The sequence below is a fragment of the Papio anubis genome, chromosome 7, assembly GCF_008728515.1.
Source record: "Papio anubis isolate 15944 chromosome 7, Panubis1.0, whole genome shotgun sequence".
Lineage (NCBI taxonomy): Eukaryota > Metazoa > Chordata > Mammalia > Primates > Cercopithecidae > Papio > Papio anubis.
The window spans coordinates 114,143,225-114,164,462 of record NC_044982.1 but is presented as its reverse complement, the minus strand read 5'-3'; the positions used below and the strand labels follow the sequence as shown (position 1 = coordinate 114,164,462).

General features: G+C 43.0%; 1 protein-coding gene across 2 annotated transcripts in view; it reads left to right on the top strand.

Moving 5' to 3' along the window:
• Nucleotides 1-21,238, top strand: part of ARID3B (AT-rich interaction domain 3B) — a 59,289-nt gene that overhangs the window by 15,244 nt on the left and 22,807 nt on the right. For both annotated transcript variants that reach the window (XM_009210630.2, XM_003901200.3), the window contains exons 3-4: nt 19,804-19,875; nt 20,074-20,146. In XM_009210630.2, coding sequence (XP_009208894.2) covers nt 19,804-19,875; nt 20,074-20,146 — 145 coding nt within the window. The remainder of the gene's footprint in view (nt 1-19,803; nt 19,876-20,073; nt 20,147-21,238) is intronic.

Below are 21,238 nucleotides of genomic sequence, written 5' to 3'. Positions count from 1 at the left end.
CATTCATTATACCTAAAAAAAAAGTACATGCCTTAATTAAAATGTTTTATTGCTCTTGAATGTTCTCAGCACAAAGAAGTGATAGATGTTTGTGGTGATGGAGATACTAATTACCCTGATCTGATCACTATACATTGTATGTATGAAAACAACACTGTGTACCTCATTAATATATATAATTATTATTTGTCAATTAAAATTAAAGTAATACTTTATTACGAGATAAACAATAACAAGTATCTGAGCCTTCAGGGAGTTGTAATCTTTTTGTTGGTAGAAGGTCCTGCGTTGATGTTGATGGCTTCTGACTGATCTGGGTGCTGGTTACTGAAGGTTGGAGTGGCTGTGGCAGTTTCATAGAAGAAGACAACAGTGAAGTTTGCTGCATCGATTGACTCTTTTTTTTTTTTTTTTTTTTTTTTAAGCAGGGTCTCTGTCACCCAGACTGGAGTGCAGTGACGCAATCACAGCTCACTGCAGCCTCGACCTATTGGGCTCAAGTGATTCTCCCACCTCAGCCTTTCGAGTAGCTGGGGCCACAGGCATGTGTCACCATGCCCAGCTAATTTTTAAAAATGTTTTGTAGAAACGGTCTCACTGTGTTGCCTAAGCTGGTCTCAAACTCCCGGTTCAAGCAATCCTCCTGCCTTAGCTTCCCAAAGTGCTGAGATTACAGGCGTGAGCCACCATGCCTGGCCCCAGTTGCTATTCTGACCTCCTCCCATGAATCATGAAATATTCTTGATGACACCTAGAACAGTGAATCCTTTCCAGAAGGTTTCCAATTTGCTTTGCCCGGATCCATCAGAGGAATCACTGTGTATGGCAGCTGTAGCCTTACAAAATGTATTTCTTCTTTTTTTTTTTTTTTTGAGACGGAGTCTCACCTTGTCACCCCGGCTGGAGTGCAGTGGCGCGATCTCGGCTCACTGCAAGCTCTGCCTCCCAGGTTCACGCCATTCTCCTGCCTCAGCCTCCCAAGTGCTGGGACTACAGGCATGTGCCATCACACCTGGCTAATTTTTTTTTTTAATTTTTAGTAGAGATGTGGTTTCACTGTGTTAGCCAGGATGGTCTCAATCTCCTGACCTCGTGATCCACCCGCCTCGGCCTCCCAAGGTGCTGGGATTACAGGTGTGAGCCACCGTACCTGGCCACTAAATGTATTTCTTAAATAATTTGTAAGTTCAACCTTAAAAGTTGAAATTACTCCTTGATCCATGGGCTGCAGAATGAATATTGTGTTAGCAGGCATGAAAACAATATTCATCTACTTGTACATCACCATCAAAGCTCTTGGGTGATCAGGTGCCTTGTCAATGGGTAGTAATATTTTGAAAAGAATCTTTTTTCTAAGCAGTAGTTCTCAACAGTGAGTTTAAAATATTCAGTGAACCATCCTGTAAACAGATGTGGTGTCATACAGGCTTTGTTCTATTTACAGAGCACAGCCAAGGTAGATTTAGGATAATTCCTAAGGGCCCTAGGATTTTTGGAATGATGAACGAGTACTAGCTTCAATTTAAAGTCACCAGCTGCGTGAGGCTATAAACAAGAGAGTCACTCTGTCCTTTGAAGCTTTGAAGCCTGGCATTGACTTCTCTCTAGCAATGAAAGTCCTGGATGGCATCTTCTTCTAAATAAGGCTGTTTTTATTTACATTGAAAATCTGTTTTTAGTGTTGCGACCTTCATCAATGATCTTAGCTAGATCTTCTGGATAACTTGCTGCAGTTTCTATGTCAGCACTTGCTGCCTCACCTTGTACTTTTGTGTTAGGGAAATGATTTCTTTCCTTAATCCTCACAAGTCAACCTCTGCTAGCTTCAAACTCTTTCTTCTGCAGCTTACTGCCTCTCTCAGCCTTCATAAAATTGAAGAGAGTTAGGGTTAGGCTTTGGCATAAGGAAATGTTGTTACTGGTATGATCTTCTATCTAGGCCACTAAAACATTCTCCATGTCAGTAATAAGGCTGTTTTGCTTTTAATTTCCTTTAAGAATTCTTTGCATTCACAACTTGCCTAACTGTTTGGCACAAGTGGCCTAGCTTTCAGCCTGTCTGGACTTTCAACATGCCTTCCTCACTAAATCATTTTTAGCTTTTGATTTAAAGTGAGAGACATACAACTCTACCTTTCATTTGAATACTTAGAGGTCATTGCAAGGTTACTAATTGGCCTAATATCAGTATGGTTATGTCCAAGGGAGTAGGGAGGCCCAAGAAGAGGGAGAAAGATGGAGGAACAGCTAGGGTGGTTGGTGGAGCAGTTTGAACACATACAACATTTATCAGTGAAGTTTGATATCTTATATGGGTGTGATTCTAGGCTCTCCAAAGCAATAACAATGGTAACATCAAAGATGACTGAGCCCAGATCACCATGAACAGATGTAATAATTTTTTTAAGTGTGAAATACTATGAGAATTACCAGTATGTGACAGAGACGAAGTGAGCACGTGCTGTTAGAAATGAGGTGGCAGGCCGGGCGCGGTGGCTCACGCCTGTAATCCCAGCACTTTGGGAGGCCGAGGCGGGTGGATCACGAGGTCAGGAGATCGAGACCATCCTGGCGAACACAGTGAAACCCCATCTGTACTAAAAATACAAAAAAAAATTAGCTGGGCATGGTGGCGGGTGCCTGTAGTCCCAGCTGCTCGGGAGGCTGAGGCAGGAGAATGGCGTGAGCCCAGGAGGTGGAGCTTGCAGTGAGCCGAGATCGCGCCACTGCACTCCAGCCTGGGTGACAGAGCAAGACTCTGTCTCAAAAAAAAAAAAAGAAAAGAGGTGGCTGTGCTTTCAAACATTGGTACCTTAGAAATTCTAGTTTTAACATCTACCTCTCCAATCCTGTTTTCCAGTTTACAGTGGCCAGTATTTTAGTTCTAATTTGTTTTAACCCCTCCCCAAATTAGTTTTTTTCCCCTAGCAGTTATTATTTATTTAAACTTACCAAGTTTATGCATTTCTTTTCTCATCATTACTTGTATCCCACTCATTCCCTCTAGGCTCACTTTCCTTTTCCTTTTTTCTTTTTTTGTTTTTGTTTTTGTTTTTTTTGAGACAGAGTCTCACTCTGTTGCCCAGGCTGGAGTACAGTGGCGCAATCTCAGCTCACTGCAGCTTCCGCCTGCCAGGTTCAAGCGATTCTCCTGCCTCAGCCTCCTGAGTAGCTGGGACTACAGGCGTGTACCACCACGTCCGGCTAATTTTTGTATTTTTTAGTAGACACAGGGTTTCACCATATTGGCTAGGCTGGTCTTGGACTCCTGACCTCATGATCCGCCCGCCTCGGCCTCCCAAAGTGCTGGGATTATAGACGTGAGCGACCATGCCCAGCCTCCTTTTTCTTTATTTACTAACTTTTTTTTAGCAGAGACTTATTTGTAATAAAGTCTTGGGCCAGGCATGGTGGCTCATACCTGTAATTCCAGCACTTTAGGAGGCCAATGCAGGCGGATTGCTTGAGCCTAGGAGCTCAAGACCAGCCTGATCAACATCATGAAACCCTGTCTCTAACAAAAAACAAAAAAAAAAATTAGCCAGGTGGAGTGGTACATGTCTGTAGTTCCAGCTACGTGGGAGGCTGAGGTGGCAGGATCACTTGAGCCCAAGGGATGGAGGCTGCAGTGAGCTGTGATGGTGCCATGTACTCCAGCCTAGAGGAGAGTGAGACCCTGTCTTTAAAAAAAAAAAATTGTGGTATGTTTGAAACTTTAAAAAAATCTTTTTCTTTATTTTGCCCTCACTTTTGTACAGTTGTTCATAGCTTTAGATTCTATGTTGACCTTTATTTTTCTCTGCATCTTTAATGATGAGATTTCATTGTCTCCTAGCAACTGTTTTTGCTGTTGAGAAATCTAGTGTCAGTCTGTTAATCTTTTTCTGGCTTTTGATTTAAAGTGAGAGACATGCAACTCTTCCTTTCACTTGAATACTTAGGGGCCATTGCAAGGTTATTATTGGCCTAATTTCGATATGGTTGTGTCCAAGGGAGTAGGGAGAGTAGGGAGGATCTTTTTCTCTCTTGTAGCTTTTAAGATGTTTTCTTTTTGACTCTGCTATTCTGCACTTTAACTACCCTATTCTAGGTTTCGACATAGTTTTGTTTTTTTTTTTTTTTTTTTTTGAGACGGAGTCTCTTTCACCCAAGTTGGAGTGCAGTGGCATGATCTTGGCTCACTGCAAGCTCTGCCTTCCAGGTTCACGCCATTCTCCTGCCTCAGCCTCCCAAGTAGCTGGGATTACAGGCGCCCGCCACCATGCCTGGCTAATTTTTTGTATTTTTAGTAGAGACAGGGTTTCACCATGTTCGCCAGGATGGTCTCGATCTCCTGACCTGGTGATCTGCCCACCTTGGCATCCCAAAGTACTGGGATTACAGGTGTGAGCCATCGTGCCAGGCCTTTCAGCTTACTTTTATTCCACTTGGGTCTCTGTCCGCTCCTTCAATCTGGTTTGTGTCTTTTTTTTTTTTTCTTGGTTACTATTTTTTCTTAACTAGTATTCTAATAGAAGTATTTGAACCTTCTCATTCAATCTTCTGTGCATCTTTTCTTTTAAAATCTTATCTGTTTATGTCATTCTCTTGCATTCAGGATTATTTTCACATTTAATGTTCTAATTTCTAATTCTCTCTTCAGCTGTCTCTCTTCTATTTTATAGCTCTTTAAAAAATGGTTTGTCTCAATTATTGTGTGTGTTTGTAAATTTTTTGGCATTTAAAAATCTGCCTGTTTTTACTCTATGGTTTCTATTCCTTCAGCTCTTTGAACATCTTTGACTTTTTAAAACTTTATATTTTGGAATTACTAAAACTCATTTATGGAAATTTCATACATACAAAAAAAAAAGAATGATAATGAACCATCTGTGTTCTTTAATCAGCTTTCAACAAGTATCAACAGTCTGCCATTAATTTTAAACATGCTTATTTTAAAGATGCTTTTTGATTCTATTATTATTTCTAATTCCTGGGGTGCAGGTTCCTCCTGTGTCATGTTAGTCTCCCTTATGATGATTTATTTCCTCTTGAAGTGGTTTGTTTTTGTTTTTTTTCCAGTGTAAATTCATTTTGAGTGGGGATTTGTTTCTGTAGGAGTCCCATGTTCCTTGAATGGTGGAAGCATTCCTAAGGGGAATTTTGTTTTTCCCTCTGCTGGGGCTGCACAAGTTTAGCTAGTTGCATTGGTTTGGGTAGTGTGAATTTGAAGCCTGCATCTGTGCCTAGTGAGAGCCCCTCAGTAAGAGTCTCCTGCCAGATGGCAAGGTTCTTTGCAGCTTTGCCAGGCTGGTGGGCAGTGTTTTTAGGCCCAGTTTATGGCGGGTAATGAATGTAGTCTCTCATGGCCTCTGGCTTTATGCAGTTATTTCAGTTCTGGTTCCTGGCATGCAGGGGCCTACAGCCTGGACTCCCCTCTCTTGGGGTTGATTCAGTCTCCAGCTCTCAGTTCAGCACTCAGCTCTTAAGAACCCTATTCAGGTCACGTTCTCCCTTGAGCCCTTAAGCTTTGCCACTTGCTCACTGATTGCTACCATTTTGTTTCTGCTGCTTTGGACTCTGCTTTCTTTCTGGGTTTCAAGCTCAGCTATGTGTGCAAGGGGTAGAGTGTTAAATGTCATCCAGCTTTTCTATGTGAGGTTTTCTTTGGGGAAGGAGGGAGGGAGATGGTGGCGTTCCTTCACATCAGACTATCCTCACTCACAGTTTTGTTTGCTTGTTTTCTTGTTTTTGTTTTTTAATAGCTAAGACTTTTTGACCTCTTATGTGCCAAGTACTTTATTTCATTTCATTGTGTGAGGCAGGTCCTAATATTATCCCCTTTATGTGTTTGTTTTATTTACAAATGAGGAAAAAGGTCAAGTGGGAAGCTTGTGGTCTCACAGTTGGGAAGCTGGCTAGTGATACTCCCTCTTGCTCCCTTCCAGATGGAACAGGAGAAAAATAATCTTTTCTCAGTGGTTTTATTACTCTACAAATGATTTTTACTTATTTTTTCTGATTGTCAAGGTAATACAGGCTCATTTTAGAAAACATGGAAAATATAAAAATTTGTAAAGAAGAAAATATAATCACTACAGCCATGTAACTTAGATTTAATATAACTATAAACATTTGTTGTATTTTCTTTGTGTTTTAGAGAAAAATGCCTACTATGGATATAGTTTTAAATTTTATATACAGGCTGGGTGCAGTGGCTCACACCTGTAACCCCAGCACTTTGGAAGGCCAAGGCAGGTGGATGGCTTGAGCCCAGGAGTTCAAAACCAGCCTGGGCAATGTGGCGAAACCCTGTCTCTACAAAAGAAAAAAAAAAAACCACAAACACACACACACACAGACACACATACAAAACCACAAAAAAAATTAGCCGGAGTGGTGGCACACACCTGTAATCCCAGCTACTCAGGAAGCTGAGGCAGGAGAATCACTTGAATCTGGGAGATTGGGGTTGCAGTGAGCCACGATTGCACCACTGCACTCCAGCCTGGGCAATAGAGCAAGACTCTGTCTCAAAAAAAAAAAAAAAAAAAAAAAATGTATATACAATTTCGTGCTTAACTTTTATCACCTAACAGGCCATGAGCAATTTAAAGTATTATTTTAAAATATTTTAGTTTTCAAATTATATTACAGAAGTAATAATAACTCAAATAACTTTAGAAATATGGAAACGTATGAAATAAAAGTCCGACTCTTCAGGTGTAATTGTTAACAGTTTGGTCTACACCTTTTTAGAGTGTTTCCTTTTCACAAGTATATTTTGTCTGTTCTACCACTTGCTTTTGTACTCAGTGTTCTGGCAGTCCTCCATGAGTGTTCATGAAGATCTATTTTTCGTGTTTTTATAATTATTTAAAATCACATAAAGGGTATGAATAGGTGTTCATGAAAATTAAAACAATATAGAAAAATACAGAGTAAAAATTTGTAGTTAAAAAAATACCATGGTGTCCTGTTGCCTGTCCTGTGTCCTTATACCCCACAAGTAGGAGTGAATCAGCTTCTAGGACTGTTTCTGTGTGTTCACTGACTGAAGTGTGCAGTCACAGAATGTGAGTGTGAATGTACTTGTGTATGTGTGTGTAGTGTGTGTAACCCTATGCCCTGGTGTATATATTTCTGTGGTGGGATAGATTATTATAGATGTTGATTAGGTGTCTATGTATATATTAGCTTTTCAATATATACTATTAAATCACCCTCAAAGATATTACTCCACTTTGCTACCGGTAATATATTTTCCCAAACCCTTGTCAACATTAGTTATTATTAGTCCTTTTATTTTTGCTGTCTTTTCATATGTTTATGAAACTCCTGGGCTCGAGCAGTCCTTGTGCTTCAGCCTCCCAAAGTGCTAGGATTATAGGTTGGGATTATAGGTGTGACCTGCCGTGCCCAGCCCATAGTTTGCCTTTCAACTTGATGTGTGGTTCTTTAATCAAGTAGGGGTTTAAAATTTTGATGTAGCTAAATTTATTGATTTTTCTCTTTATGGTTTCTGTCGTACTTGAGAAGGCCTTTCCCTAAGGTTACAAAAAATATTCTTCTCTATTCCTAATACTTTATGGTTGTATTTTTAATAATAGCTCTTTACTATATCTAGAATGAATAAGAAGGATGAATAGAATGAATAGGAATCAAGTGTGTTCAAAGAGTGTTGCTATTTTTAATGATTTTTAATGGCTGCATAATGTTTTATCACATGGATAGCACCTTCATGTGTTGTCCATTCCCTTAATGTCAGACATTTAGACTGCTTTTAATTTTTTACTCTTATAAATAAAATTATACTGTATTTCTAGTTATTTCCTTAGGATAGAGTCATAGACCAGAATTACAAGATCAGGAGGAGACTAAGAAAGTGACCTAGTTATAAGCAGGGACTTAAAGCTGCCCTGCCTGCAATTGATTCTCAACTCCACCATTTGGTCACTTTATAACCAAGTCACTCACTTCCTTGTGCCTTGGTTTTCTGAACTGAAGAGTAGGGATAGTAATAGTATCCACTTCAGAGCACTGTGTTGAGGATTAAATGTCAATACACATAAAATGCTGGAATAGTGCCTGGCAGGTAGTTGGCGCAGAGTCCCTGACTTAAGATGGTTCAACTTACTATTTTTCTTTTTTTTTTTTTTTTTTTTTTTGAGGCGGAGTCTCGCTCTGTCGCCCCCAGGCTGGAGTGCAGTGGCGCGATCTCGGCTCACTGCAAGCTCCGCCTCCCGGGTTTTACGCCATTCTCCTGCCTCAGCCTCCCGAGTAGCTGGGACTACAGGCGCCGCCACTACGCCCGGCTAATTTTTTTTTGTATTTTTAGTAGAGACGGGGTTTCACTGTGTTAGCCAGGATGGTCTCGATCTCCTGACCTCGTGATCCGCCTGTCTCGGCCTCCCAAAGTGCTGGGATTACAGGCTTGAGCCACCGCGCCCGGCCCAACTTACTATTTTTCAACCTTATGGTGGTACAAAAGCAATACACACTCAGTAGAAACTACTTCAAGTACCCATACAACTATTCTGTTTTTCCTCTTTCATTGTAGTATTCAGTAAATTACAAGATACTCAACACGTTATTATAAAATAGGCTTTGTATTAAATGACTTTGCCTAACTGTAGGCTAATATATGTATTCTGAGCACGTTTAAGGTAGGCTAGGTTGCACTCCAGCCCTGGCGACAGGGCAAGACTCTGTCTCAAAAAAAAAAAAAAAAAAAAAAGCAGGGTAGGTTAATCTGTGATGTTCAGTAGGCTAGGTGTATTAAATACTTTTCCGACAACGGTATTTTTTTTTTTTTCCCGGGATAAAGTCTCGCTCTGTCGCCCAGGCTGGAGTGCAACAGCACAATCTTGACTCTCTGCAACCTTTGCCTCCCAGGTTCAAGCAATTCTCCTGCCTCCACCTCCCGAGTAGCTGGGATTACAGGCATCTGCCACCACACCCAGCTAATTTTGTATTTTTAGTAGAGATGGGGTTTTACCATGTTGGCCAGACTAGTCTCGAACTCCTGTCCTCAGGTGGTCCACCCACCTTGGCCTCCCAAAGTGCTGGGATTACAGGCATGAGCCACCGTGCCTGGCCCAATATTTTCAACTTCTGGTGAGTATATTGGGTTGTTAACGTCATCATAAGTGTTTTTTTGTTTTTTGAGACAGGATCTCATTGTCGCTCAGGTGGGAGTGCAGTGGTGTGATTGCTGCTCACTGCAACTTGGAACTCCCAGTCTCAACCAATCCTCTCACCATGGCTTCCCAGAGTGCTGGGATTACAGGCACGAGCCACCTCACCTGGTCCCCATCATAAGTTGAGGAGCATCTGTACTCAATTATTAGTTGTTGCTGCTGCTGTTTTTATTGTGATAGGCATTTTAAGGCAAGTGACTTTCCAGAAAGGTCATACTATTTTATATTTCCAGTATGGAAATATGGGACATCCTATTGTACCAACCCTTGTTGTCATTGAAAATTATCATTTTTTGAAACTTTGCTAATTTTACATATGAATCATGGGCCCCTTTTTTAAAAACACAAATTCTTATGTTTATCTCTTGGGCCTTAAAATTTACCTGCTATCTTTAGGAAATGATTTATATTGCCTTCTAGAACCCCTTTCTAGGGTTGTCATTTAGAACTAGCGGCCCACCTTCTTTTAAGTGTGTTCTGATTTCCCCCACCCGGATTCCTCACTTAGCTTGTACTGAGTCTCCTAAGTTTATTCCCGTTGGCTTGTTCTTCAGGTACCGACATTCATTTGAGCCTCGACCATCTGTCAGGCCCTGTGCTTGATGCACCAGCCTCACAGAGGAGTCAGTCACTATCCCTGTGTGAGAGAGCCTCAGCCTGGTAGAGGTGGCAGGTGGCATAGAGACAGTTGTCATCAGAGAAGGAATGTGTATACCATAGTAGCATCCTGGGATGGGGGTGTGGACCTGGAGGAAGCCTTAGGAGAAGCTCTGAAAAATCTGTGAATGGGGCTGCCTTTTAAACACAAACTGTGACTGTGTTCTGCCTGAGGACACCCAAACTTGTGGAATCCCAAATTTGAAAATAAAAGAGGGATTTTTTGACTTTATAAAGTAACTTATGATAGCAATTTTTAAAAATGTTCTTCCTATACATTTAAAATGTGTTGTTTGGGGGGGAAAAAAGTTTTATGAAACTTTTGGGCAAGTTTCCCAACCTCTTAGGTCTGTTTCCTTTCTGTCACCTGTGGGTCCAATGAAGTGTTCTTGTGCTGGGCTCTCCAGCTCTGACTTTGTGCAACTCTGAGTGGAGCCTCTGTGGTGTGAATGGATGTCAACAACCATTGTGGAAGTTCAGGTGGTAGCTCAAGGGTTGGAGTAAGCCATAGTGCTGCCAAGTCAGATTCTGCAGAGAAAAGGAGCGACTTACCTCTGTGGCTCTCAGACTTGGACTTGGCTGGGCCAGTTCATGCCTTGGCATCAGGGTGTCCTCATCACCAACAATGCATTTTAGCTTTTGTGCCTCCTTTTGTAGGAACACCTGTTTCTGGGAAATCTTCTTGATCATTGCATGGGGTGATTCTGTGCCTAGTGGAAAGGTGGGACCGCTGCCCTCTCTTCCTCCCCTACTCTGCCCCCTTTCTACAGCTTAATCGAAGAAGTGTCCTTTAGCTCTTTTCCAAGCCACTGAGTTTGAATTGATCTCTACTGCTAGTAAGAGGTGGGAAGGCTCTTTCTGGTTCCTGCTAAAGTTACCTGACAGCGGAAGGTGTGCATCTGATAATTATAACTCTAGTGCTTCTAAGGCCTGAGCGGTTTAGTTAAGAGCACTAATCCTGATCTTATCAAGAGGGTTTTGTAGTCCAACAGTGTTGCTTATAACAGTATCTGTTTTACTTCCTGGGGCTCCCCTCCCCTCTTAGGATTCTCCTGTAATCCTGCCCATTATGCCTTGTGCATGTCTCATTACCTCCTGAAATCAGTTAAAACTGATATGAGGGCAAAGAGTGTTTTTTCTTTTCTTCATACCAAGATCTGAGAATTGGATTTTTAACATTACATCATTAATCAGGCCAGCAGTAGAGCAGTCACAAATGTGGTACACGTAATGCCTGCAGAGCCATGGATCTGGCCAGCGATAAGCTAGTTTATTTGTTGCTTATTGAAAACAACAACAGCCACAGTCAGCCCAAATGCTTTAGTTACATTTTGTATTTTGGAGCAGTTAGTTGGCATCCATGAGCTTGGGATCAGCCCCTTTGAAGTCTAATGATTTTCTTTTTCTTTTTCTTTTTGAGACAGAGTCTCACTCTGTCACCTGGGCTGGAGTGCAGTGGTTCAATCATGGCTCATTGCAGCCTCCATCTTTCAGGCTCAAGCAGTCCTCCTATCTCAGCCTCCCAAGTAGTTTGGACTACAGGCACACGCCACCATGCCCAGCTAATTTTTGAATTTTTTTGTAGAGACGGGGTTTCACCATGTTGCCAGGCTGGTCTCAAACTCCTGGTCTCAAGTGATCCGCCTGCCTCAGCCTCCCAAAGTGCTGGGATTGCAGGCATGAGCCACCATGCCTGGCCTGAAGTCTAGTGATTTTCTAATGATTACTTTGAGGTTCAGGTCCTAGGAATTTGCTTAAATCCTTGACCTTGGGATTCATAATCTATTTGATTTATAGAGAATAGACACATTATCGTTCTGTGTCTTTTTTTTAAATTAATTAATATTTTTAATTTTTTTGAAATAGGGTCTTGCCTTGTTGCCCAGGCTGGAGTGTAGTGGTACAATTGTATCTCACTGCAACCTCAGCCTCCCAGGCTCAAGCGATCCTCCCACTGCATCCTCCCAAGTAGCTGGGACTATAGGCATGTACCACCATGCCCAGCTAATTTTTAATTTTTTAAAAATTTTGTAGAGGGCCGGGCGCGGTGGCTCAAGCCTGTAATCCCAGCACTTTGGGAGGCCGAGACGGGTGGATCACGAGGTCAGGAGATCGAGACCATCCTGGCTAACACGGTGAAACCCCGTCTCTATTAAGAAATACAAAAAACTAGCCGGGCGAGGTGGCGGGCGCCTGTAGTCCCAGCTACTCGGGAGGCTGAGGCCGGAGAATGGCGTAAACCCGGGAGGCGGAGCTTGCAGTGAGCTGAGATCCGGCCACTGCACTCCAGCCTGGGTGACAGATCGAGACTCCGTCTCAAAAAAAAAAAAAAAAAAAAAAATTTTGTAGAGATGGAGTCTCAATATGTTTCCTGGGCTTAAGCAATCCTTCCGTCTCAGCCTCCTAAAGTGCTGGGATTACAGGTGTGAGCCATCGCACCCTGTTCTGTGTCTTCAGAGAACTCTCAAGAATCTCTATAAAAGTTGTCAGTATGCGCAATGGTGATTTAAGGACAGGGCAGTTTCTGAGAGGTTCCAAAATATCAGGAACCCAAGTGAAGACTTGTTAGCTTAGCCCCTGGGCTTTAAACTCTAAGGAAGGGTTAACCCTTGCCTTGGGGAGGAATGAGGTATGGGAACTAAAATTGCTTTGGACATCTGAGCTGTGCTTTAATAAGATATTCCAGGTGGTCAAGGAGTAATCCTAAAATAGCCTAGATACTTAATTGCTTTTAAAGTCAGGCGCTTCTGTCTCTGGGGAGGTACAGCTCTAAGGAATGCAGGGCTGGCTCCTAAGATCTTAGAGGCATGGTCGGTTTTTTTTTTTTTTTTTTAATCTCAGTAAAAAGAAAAGGTCCAAGGTAGCCTTCTTGGATCAGGAGACCTTCGTTAAATCTACCCCTTTCTTCTCATTGGCAGTAAGCCTTTGGCTTCTCCTGCTGCCAAGTTTCATAACCTGGCTTCTTCCAGGGCTGTGAGATTGGTTTTGTCACCCCACCTCCCTGGGCAGTGGTCTGTTTTCATTAGTGTTTAAAGGCTTCCTGCTTGATCCCCTGTCCAGCCTCTGTTTGCATCAGAACATACCTTTCTCACTATAAGAATTCAGATTAATCTTTCTCTTTCTCTTTCATCCCCTCAATCCAGATCCAGCTGATTCTCTATTTATGGCACTTATTTCTCCCTGGTTCTGCTACTCTCCATCTCCCCCAGTCCCACATTCTCAACTTGGGCTACTGCGCAGTCACCTACCCCCCAGTGCAGCCTTTCCCTCTAAATTTTTCAATACCATTTACAAAATCTGTCAGCATTACAAGTCATTACTGAGGGGCATTAAACATGTTTTTGATTAAATGAAAAATCGTACTACTTTCTTACTTGTAATTCAAAGACTAAATAGGCTGGGCGCAGTGGCTCACACCTGTAATCCCAGCACTTGGGGAGGCTGAGATGGGCAAATCACCTGAGGTCAGGAGTTTGAGTCCAGCCTGGCCAACATGGTGAAACCCTGACTCTACTAAAAAAAAAATACAAAAATTAGCTGGGCATGGTGGCATGTGCCTGTAATCCCAGCTACTCGGGAGGCTGAGGCACCAGAATCACTTGAACCAGGGAGGCGGGGGTTGTAGTGAGCCCAGATTGCACCACTGCACTCCAGCCTGAATGAGAGAGTGAGACTCCGTCTCAAAAAAGAAAAAAAGAAAGACTAAATAAATAATGTGAAGGTATCAGTTCTATGAGAAATTTTCTATGATTTCAGTGCAGCCTGGTTCCAAATCATTGTAGGATGGAAAGCAAATGATAAGTTGTGACAAATGGTTCAGATTAATCTAGAAAGTATAGTTTTTTAAAATAAAACAAAATGAGCATAATTGTGTTTTGTAATTGTTTGTCTCTGGCTGTCTCTCCATTAGACAGTAAGCTCCATGAGGTGATCATCTGTCTTCTTGTTTTTCCTTCAGAACCTTTTACCGTAACTGATAAATTCTAGGTGATCAAATGTTTGTACATGAATGAATATAATGAAAAAAAAAAAAGGAAAAGTGAAAATCCCCCATGATTCCAATCCAATTAGGTGTCTTTATACATTTGTATGTTTCTGTTTTTTTTTTCCAACTAAAATGTGCCACTAAACAGTCTAAAACATTGATTTAATCATGTGCTTTTCTGTCCAGAAAACATCCACTGCCTCCCCACTGTTCACAGTTCAGAGTTTAAATTTCCTTCTGGTATTCAAGGCATCTCACAGCCCCTTTCAACCTTAACTATTCAGACTTTCTGTCCTTATATCCTCCCTGTCAAAACATGCCTTGTTTATCCCCCACTCCATGCTCATTTAAACTGTAAATCTCCCTTCAACCCATTCTTCAAGACCAGCTTAACCTCCACCTCTAAGCCACCCAGCCTTTTCTTCTACCTCCTGAGCACCCTGGGTTTTCCTATTTGTTGTCTTGCAATTATATGCTATATGTGTTCGGTTTGTTTTTCCAACTGCATGGTGGACTCCCAGTGGTGGGAACTCTTTTTTTTAAGTGGTATTCTCAGCACCTTGTACAATGCCCTACCTGGGGTAGGGTCTCAGGAAATCTGTGTTGAATAAACTTGTCATCAGGTCTTTGCTTCTCAGGACAGAAAGGGACCCTAGAGACCATCTCCTCCAACCCTGCCTCATGTTGGATTCTGCATCATGACATGCCATACAGATGGTCGTCCAGAGACAGCAAACTGCCCACCTCCTGGGAAGCTTACTCCATTACCAGGCAGTCCTAATTGTTTTAAAAAAAAGTCCTTCTGTAGACCTGAAATCTTCCTCCAGGTAACTTCTGCCTATCACCCTAGTTGTGCCCTCTGGGGCTTTAGAAAGAAAGGAGGAAAAAGCCTAGTTTCTTTTCACTCACTAGCTTTAGATTTTCAAAGATAGTGAGTCTGTTTATTTCCCCTGTATGCTGTTGAAATGGGTTCCAGGGTTGAGATGCTGGGGAAGCATTATTCTAATTTTGAGTAGCAGTCAGGTTAGACCTTGATTCATTATTTTTGAAGGCGTGTGTGTACGTGTCACGGTGTAAGCTGCCATCTTCCTCTGGTCCATTCAGAGGTGTAGCCCTCTTCTCTCTTTCTCTGTCCCTCTCCCCTGATCCTCTGTCTTCTGGGGGAAGATGGGGCTCATTCTACTTGAATGGTCTATTTTGGAGGGAGGTAAAAAGTTAGCAATTCTTATTTCAGAACTGCCAGATAACTCTCCTGGGCAAGCATTGTGTGAGGGCTGCTTTTCATTTGGCTAAAGTGCCCAGGTGGAGCCATGAGATAAAGCAAGGAATAAAAGAATCTCCCATTGATAGGAGCTGCCCAGTGCTGTGACCTGGGCATTTCAGGAATCTATGGACAGAGGATTTTATTCTCACTTCTTTTTCTTCCTTTCTCCCTTCCTGATCTCCCTACCCAGAACACTTAGTGTTATTCTTTCCAACTACAAGTCAGCATGGTGTAACAGAGAGAACCAAACAGACCTAGATTTACATCCTGGCACTGTCACTAAGAAGCTCTGAGCGTTATTTGAGCTCTTTGAGCCATTGTTTTCCCATTTCTAAAATAACCACTTCTACATTATAGAATTAAGTGAGAAAATGCTTGTAAGGCTCCTGGTACAATCCTTGGTATGCAGAAGGCACACAAACACTAGCTTTCTGCTACCTTTTCCCTTTCCCCCCACCTTCTTTTCCTGGGGAAAATTAGCTGAATGTAGGTATAGTAGCCAAAGCTAGTCTTGGGTGTGTATTTGGGAGCAAACTATCAGTTTCCTGTGAGCTCCTGGAGAGATCAAAGATGTTAAAAGACAGTTCTCAAGTAGGAGAGGCTGAGAAGGCTGTAAATGGCAATAAGTGGCCACTCTGGCTACTGTTGACTTCCCACACACATTTCTGGGCTATATAATACTGCTGCCTGCTGCTGATGGTGTAACAAAGTCTGTTCCCTGGGCAGGTTAAACTTGCGTGCAGCAAGCCTTCAACCGAAATGCTTTCCTCATCAACCTCTTTTGATCCCTAAAATGTTGAGCTGTCTCTTTTTGGGTTTGTTTTCCCCACACTCCATCTGCCTCTGTTCCCTGCTTTCTTCCACCATTACAGTCTCAGTCAGCCACAGTCAGCATCCGAGAAAAAATTATTTCTGGGCTGATAATTTTCTAGTAGTCACACCCATACCCTATTGATAAGCCGAGAAAGCTACTGCACACAAACTTGAATTGCATAAGTGACCATGTTTCACAACAGTTGATCAGAGTTAAGAACCAAGAAAATAACTGGTTAAGCCTATAACCCACGCAGTGAAAGGGGGAGGGGAAGACAGAGGAGCTGTGGGGTTGGAGATCCCACGGGGGAGCCCATCTCTGTCTTTTAGCAGATGTGTCAGTGCTCCCTCTTTATTTTATTATTATTATTATTATTATTTTGGTAGAGATGGGGTCTCCCTTACCAGCCTGGCCAACATGGCAAAACCCCACCTCTACCAAAAATACAAAAATTAGCCAGGCATACTGGCATGTACCTGTAGTCCCAGCTACTCAGGAGGATGATGCAGGAGAATTGCCTGAACCTGGGAGGTGGAGGTCGCCGTGACCCAAGATCATGCCACTACACTCCAGCCTACGCAATAGAGAAAGACTGTCTCAAAAAAAAAAAAAAAAAGAGAGAGAGAGAAAGAGTCTTCCTATATTGCCCAGGTTGGTCTTAAAGTGCTGGAATTATAGGCAAGAGCCACCATGCCCAGCCGGTCAGTGCTTTCTATGCGCTCAGGGCTGGAGACAGACAAGTAACTGAACAAAGGTGATAGAGCCCAGAGGAGAAAGGCATTGAATCTGCCTGCTGGGCAGAGGCAGGAGGCTCTGCTAGACTGTGAAAGGCAGGCAGGGCTAAGGAATTACTCTCACCTCAACCAGAAAATCCTGTGAAGCAGGATCAAAGTTTAACTGCCTTAAGACAAAGAATGAATGCACGCTGGACATTTTTCCATCAGCCCCAGCTGAGTGGAGCATCCTTGCCTTGGAGCTGGACAAAAGAAAATACCTCCTCTCTGGGCAACTATTTTCACCACATTTTCTTTAAATAGAGTAACTGACAGTTCCTATCTGTGGAATGGGTCCAACAGTGGGATTACTCAGAGTTCGGTGTCTCATTTCTTTCCTGCTCTGGCAAGTCTTCCTGATCTCTGTGGTCACTAAGCTGAAGGCATTTCAAGCTAAGTGGGTCACACTTAGTGGGCTCTGTGCAAGGCCTCACCATCCTACTGCTCGGATTCTCTTGCAGGTTGGACAAAGCTGGAGAAGTCAAGAGGACCCTACCGGCCCCAGCCCCCATCCTACCAAGGCATTCTCCATGCCTGGAGCCGAGCTCTCACACTTGGGTGTTTATTTTCACACATAGTCACATAGTGGTCACAGCAGCGTGCTTGTTTTCACACTGCTCTCCTGCTGTGGAAAGCCCTGTCTGACTTTTTAGGTTGTGGATTCCACCCTTTCCACCCAACTGAGTGTTGAATAGTTTTTGAGTGAGCATTCAGAGTGCTTGGAAGTTACTATAATTAGCAAAAAAAAAAAAAAATGGTGCTTTCATCTCTTGATGACTGATAGAGAAAGAATCCTTCTGTGAACAAGATCAGCTTCAGAGCTCTGGCCAGAGAGTTGGGAATTGAGCTGCCGCAGTAAACAGCTGACATAACAGAAGCGGCAATGATCCCCCATTAAATGTCTTTCAGCCGATAGGGGCTCCCAGGATAATTGACTTTCCAGCAGGAATTACTGGCTCAAACAAAATCACTGGGCATTAGGGCAACCTACTGCATCCTTTGAAAGGGGGAATGTAACTCTCTCTGGTTTTGCTGACCTGACAGGCATAATTCATCTTGATTATTCATTGTGCTAGTTGCCACCAGATGACACCAGATTTAGGGTGACTGTAATTACAATGTGGGATGAGCTTTAGCTTTTTTTTCTTTCTAAACAATGTTCCTCCCACTTGGTTATTGGCTCCCCTCAGCTGAAGGTACTGTAGGAAGGGATCCAACAATGTCTGCCTTGGGAGATGATGAGTGCACGGTCAGACAGCATTTACCGAGCAGTTCCGTACACACGTCTTTTACTAGATAAGCAGAGAAACAGTTTGGTGTAGTCTGTTTCATTTTAACTGACAGAGTGTCACTTCTTGATTATACTTACATCACTGTGTGCCAGACTGCTGCTATCAGAAAGTGGGTCTGCATCTCAGAGCCCACTTTGAATAGGTGAAGCAAAGTATGGCCCCAAAATATAACTGCATAATGCCTTCTCCTTTCAGACAAGCTTTATTAAAGGGGAAGGTGGAAGAGAATGGAATTCAACCAAGCTTTTATTTCATTGACATGGTTTTAGAAGAAGATTCCTGAGTAGTCCAAAGAATGTTCTCCCAAGAAACCACTGCTCCCCAGCTCCACATGTCCTTTCCTCACCACATACATACCCCGGGCAGCTGGGTGGCATGGTGCGCATGCGCCTGTGGTCCTATGGGAGAAATGAGTATGACAGATTTGGTGTGGGACCTCCACTGACCGGTGGGTCGGGGTAAACAACAGAGTTCTCCTGTGAGAGTTCATACCCTCACTAGCACAAAGACTTTTTAAACCCCCTCTAAGGTATCTGTATATTTTTTGAAGAGGTGCTTAATTGGTGTACCAGGCAATGTGCTATGTGCCTGAGGACAAAGATAAATAAGACACCTTTGCTCTCAAGGAGATTACCATATGGTGGGGATGACAGATACTTTCCAAGTAATATGTTAAAAATCTAAGCTAGAAGTGAACAGAGATTGCTTCTAGAGTACTTAGTATAGCCATGGTTGAAGGAAAGGCTTTCCGCTGAAGAGATACCTGATTGGAGGAATAAGAGTTACTGGACTTGGCTGGGCACAGTAGCTCATGCCTGTATTCCCAGCACTTTGGGAGGCCGAGGTGGGCAGATCACCTGAGGTCAGGAGTTGGAGATCAGCCTGGCCAGCATGGTGAAACCCCATCTCTACTAAAAATACAAAAAAAAAAAAAAAGTGAGCCAGGCGTGGTGGCATGCACCTGTAATCCCAGCTACCCAGGAGGTTGAGGCAGGAGAATCGCTTGAACCCGCGAAGTGGAGGTTGCAGTGAACTGAGATCGCACCATTGCATTCCAGTTTGGGCAACAAGAGCGAAACTCCGTCTCAGAAAAAAAAAAAAAAAAAAAGAGTTACTGGACTGAATAAAGATGGGAAGCAAGTTTAAAGAATATTTGCCATTCCTTCCTATTTAGTTGAATGGTGTTGCTTCAACCCATTCACTCAAGATGGGCTTAGATTTTCATTGTTTCTCTAATAAAAATGAACTCTCGCCCTAGTGGCACAGAGTCTGTACCTTGGGAACAATCTCAGGCCATGGTGGCCCTCGTATCACCATGAATTCTTGCCATGCGGCTTAGGGTTTTGAATGGTGAGGCTTGGCTAAGAGACCAACTTCAGGATGTATGTGCTGCTTGCTTTGACCCTTATCACTTAGAGTGTTGTGTAGGAAACCAGGCGAGGTATCTTCCCAGTCTGCAGGAAAGTGGTGCATCTCAGAGTGATGGCTTCTGAGGATCAGCTGGGAATGAGCCCCTTCTAAGCAACGTGGGCCTTTGTGTCTTCCTCTTCCAGGATTATCAAGTATAAATGACACCCACCCTTCTCCAACAAATGAAGAAGATTCTTCCACCCGATTCCCTCTTTATTTTGGAACCAAATCGAAAGCAAAAAAAAAAAAAAAAAAAGATGTCCCTGTAAGGGTGGCAGATTTAGTCTTCTGAGGTGTCTTTTATAGTATGAGTGAGGATAGCACAATTGCTAAGCGTCTTCATCTTTGCCCTAAATGATTGCCTTGCCCTCCATCCTAACTCTTTCTCTTCCTTTGCCCCTCTCAACTTTGTGTTTTGTTCCCTTTTAGAATGGTGGTTTGGCCTGGAGTGATGATGCAGATGGAGGCCGGGGAAGAGAGATCTCTCGAGATTTTGCCAAGGTCTGTAATATTTCCTTTGTGATATAGATAGGGGCAGTTCTGCAGTGGCTTGTTATAGCTGCTTCCCAAGAAATAAGGACCAAAGTAGCCAGTGAGTTGCATTTGTAGTGATTCAGATGGCCATAGTGTAACTGGTATAAGACTTCAGCAAGATGGAATTTTTCATTGTGTGTTTTTCTTGGGGGATTGGGATTGCAGCTGTATGAACTGGACGGTGATCCTGAAAGGAAAGAGTTCCTGGATGACCTCTTCGTCTTTATGCAGAAGAGGGGTGAGTGTGCATCTACTCATCGTTCCAATTCAGGGAATACTGATAGAGTGCCTACTGTGTGCTAATCACTGTTAAACATACTGGACCACTAATCCTCATCCAGGAGGACAAGAGGCATTTACTGCCAGTTGGTTCTGGATTTAGCCAAATAACTGATAGCCAGATTGAAGAGGACAGAGAAGGCGTTGGCGCAAAGTAGATGGAATGATCGTCCACATTTGGCCCTGCCTGATTTTGTGTCTCTTCTTCCAATTAACTGGTCTCTGGAATCACTTCAAATTCAAATATGCCTTTTTTAAGCCTTAAAGCTACCCTGGACTTCACTTAATCTAGCATGTAAGGCTTCTTGTTGGTGTATCTAGTCTCATGGAGACTGAGAAAGGTAAGTGAAAGAATAGAGGCCCCTGAGGATATTTTGGAAAAGTCTGAAATGATCCTTGGAAAGGAAAGGCCAACACTTTCTTCTTACCCATTGACTTTTGATGTTTGTATTTGCTGGCTTGGTTAGAACATTCCTGCAGTTTAACGGTCAGGTACATAGGCGTCTGCTTTTTTTTTTTTTTTTTTTTTTTTTTTTTTGAGATAGAGTCTCACTCTGTTGCCCAGGCTGGAGTGCCGTGGCATGATCTCAACTCACTACAACCTCTGCCTCCCGTGTTCAGGCAATTCTCATGCCTCAGCCTCACAAGTGGCTGGGACTACAGGTGCCCACCACCATGCCTGGCTAATTTTTGTATTTTTTTTTTCACTAGAGATGGAGTTTCACCATGTTGGCCAGGCTGGTCTCAAAATCCTGACCTTAAGTGATCCACCTGTCTTGGCCTCCCAAAGTACTGGGATTATAGGCATGAGCCACTGCGCCCAGCCGCCATCTGCTTTATAACGCACCCTCCCAATTCTCTTTCCTTCTCTCCTCACTCCCTGCACATACCCAAGAGCCATCTCCACTATAGACTATGGTGTGACTGAGTTTAGAGCTGAGTGACTCAACTTCCTGGCTTTGTATTCAGTCATAGCAATGGGTTCACCAGCCAAGTCAGCCCTCAGAATGCATGGCCAGCACCCCAGCCTCTCTAGGAGAAGGCCTTCAGC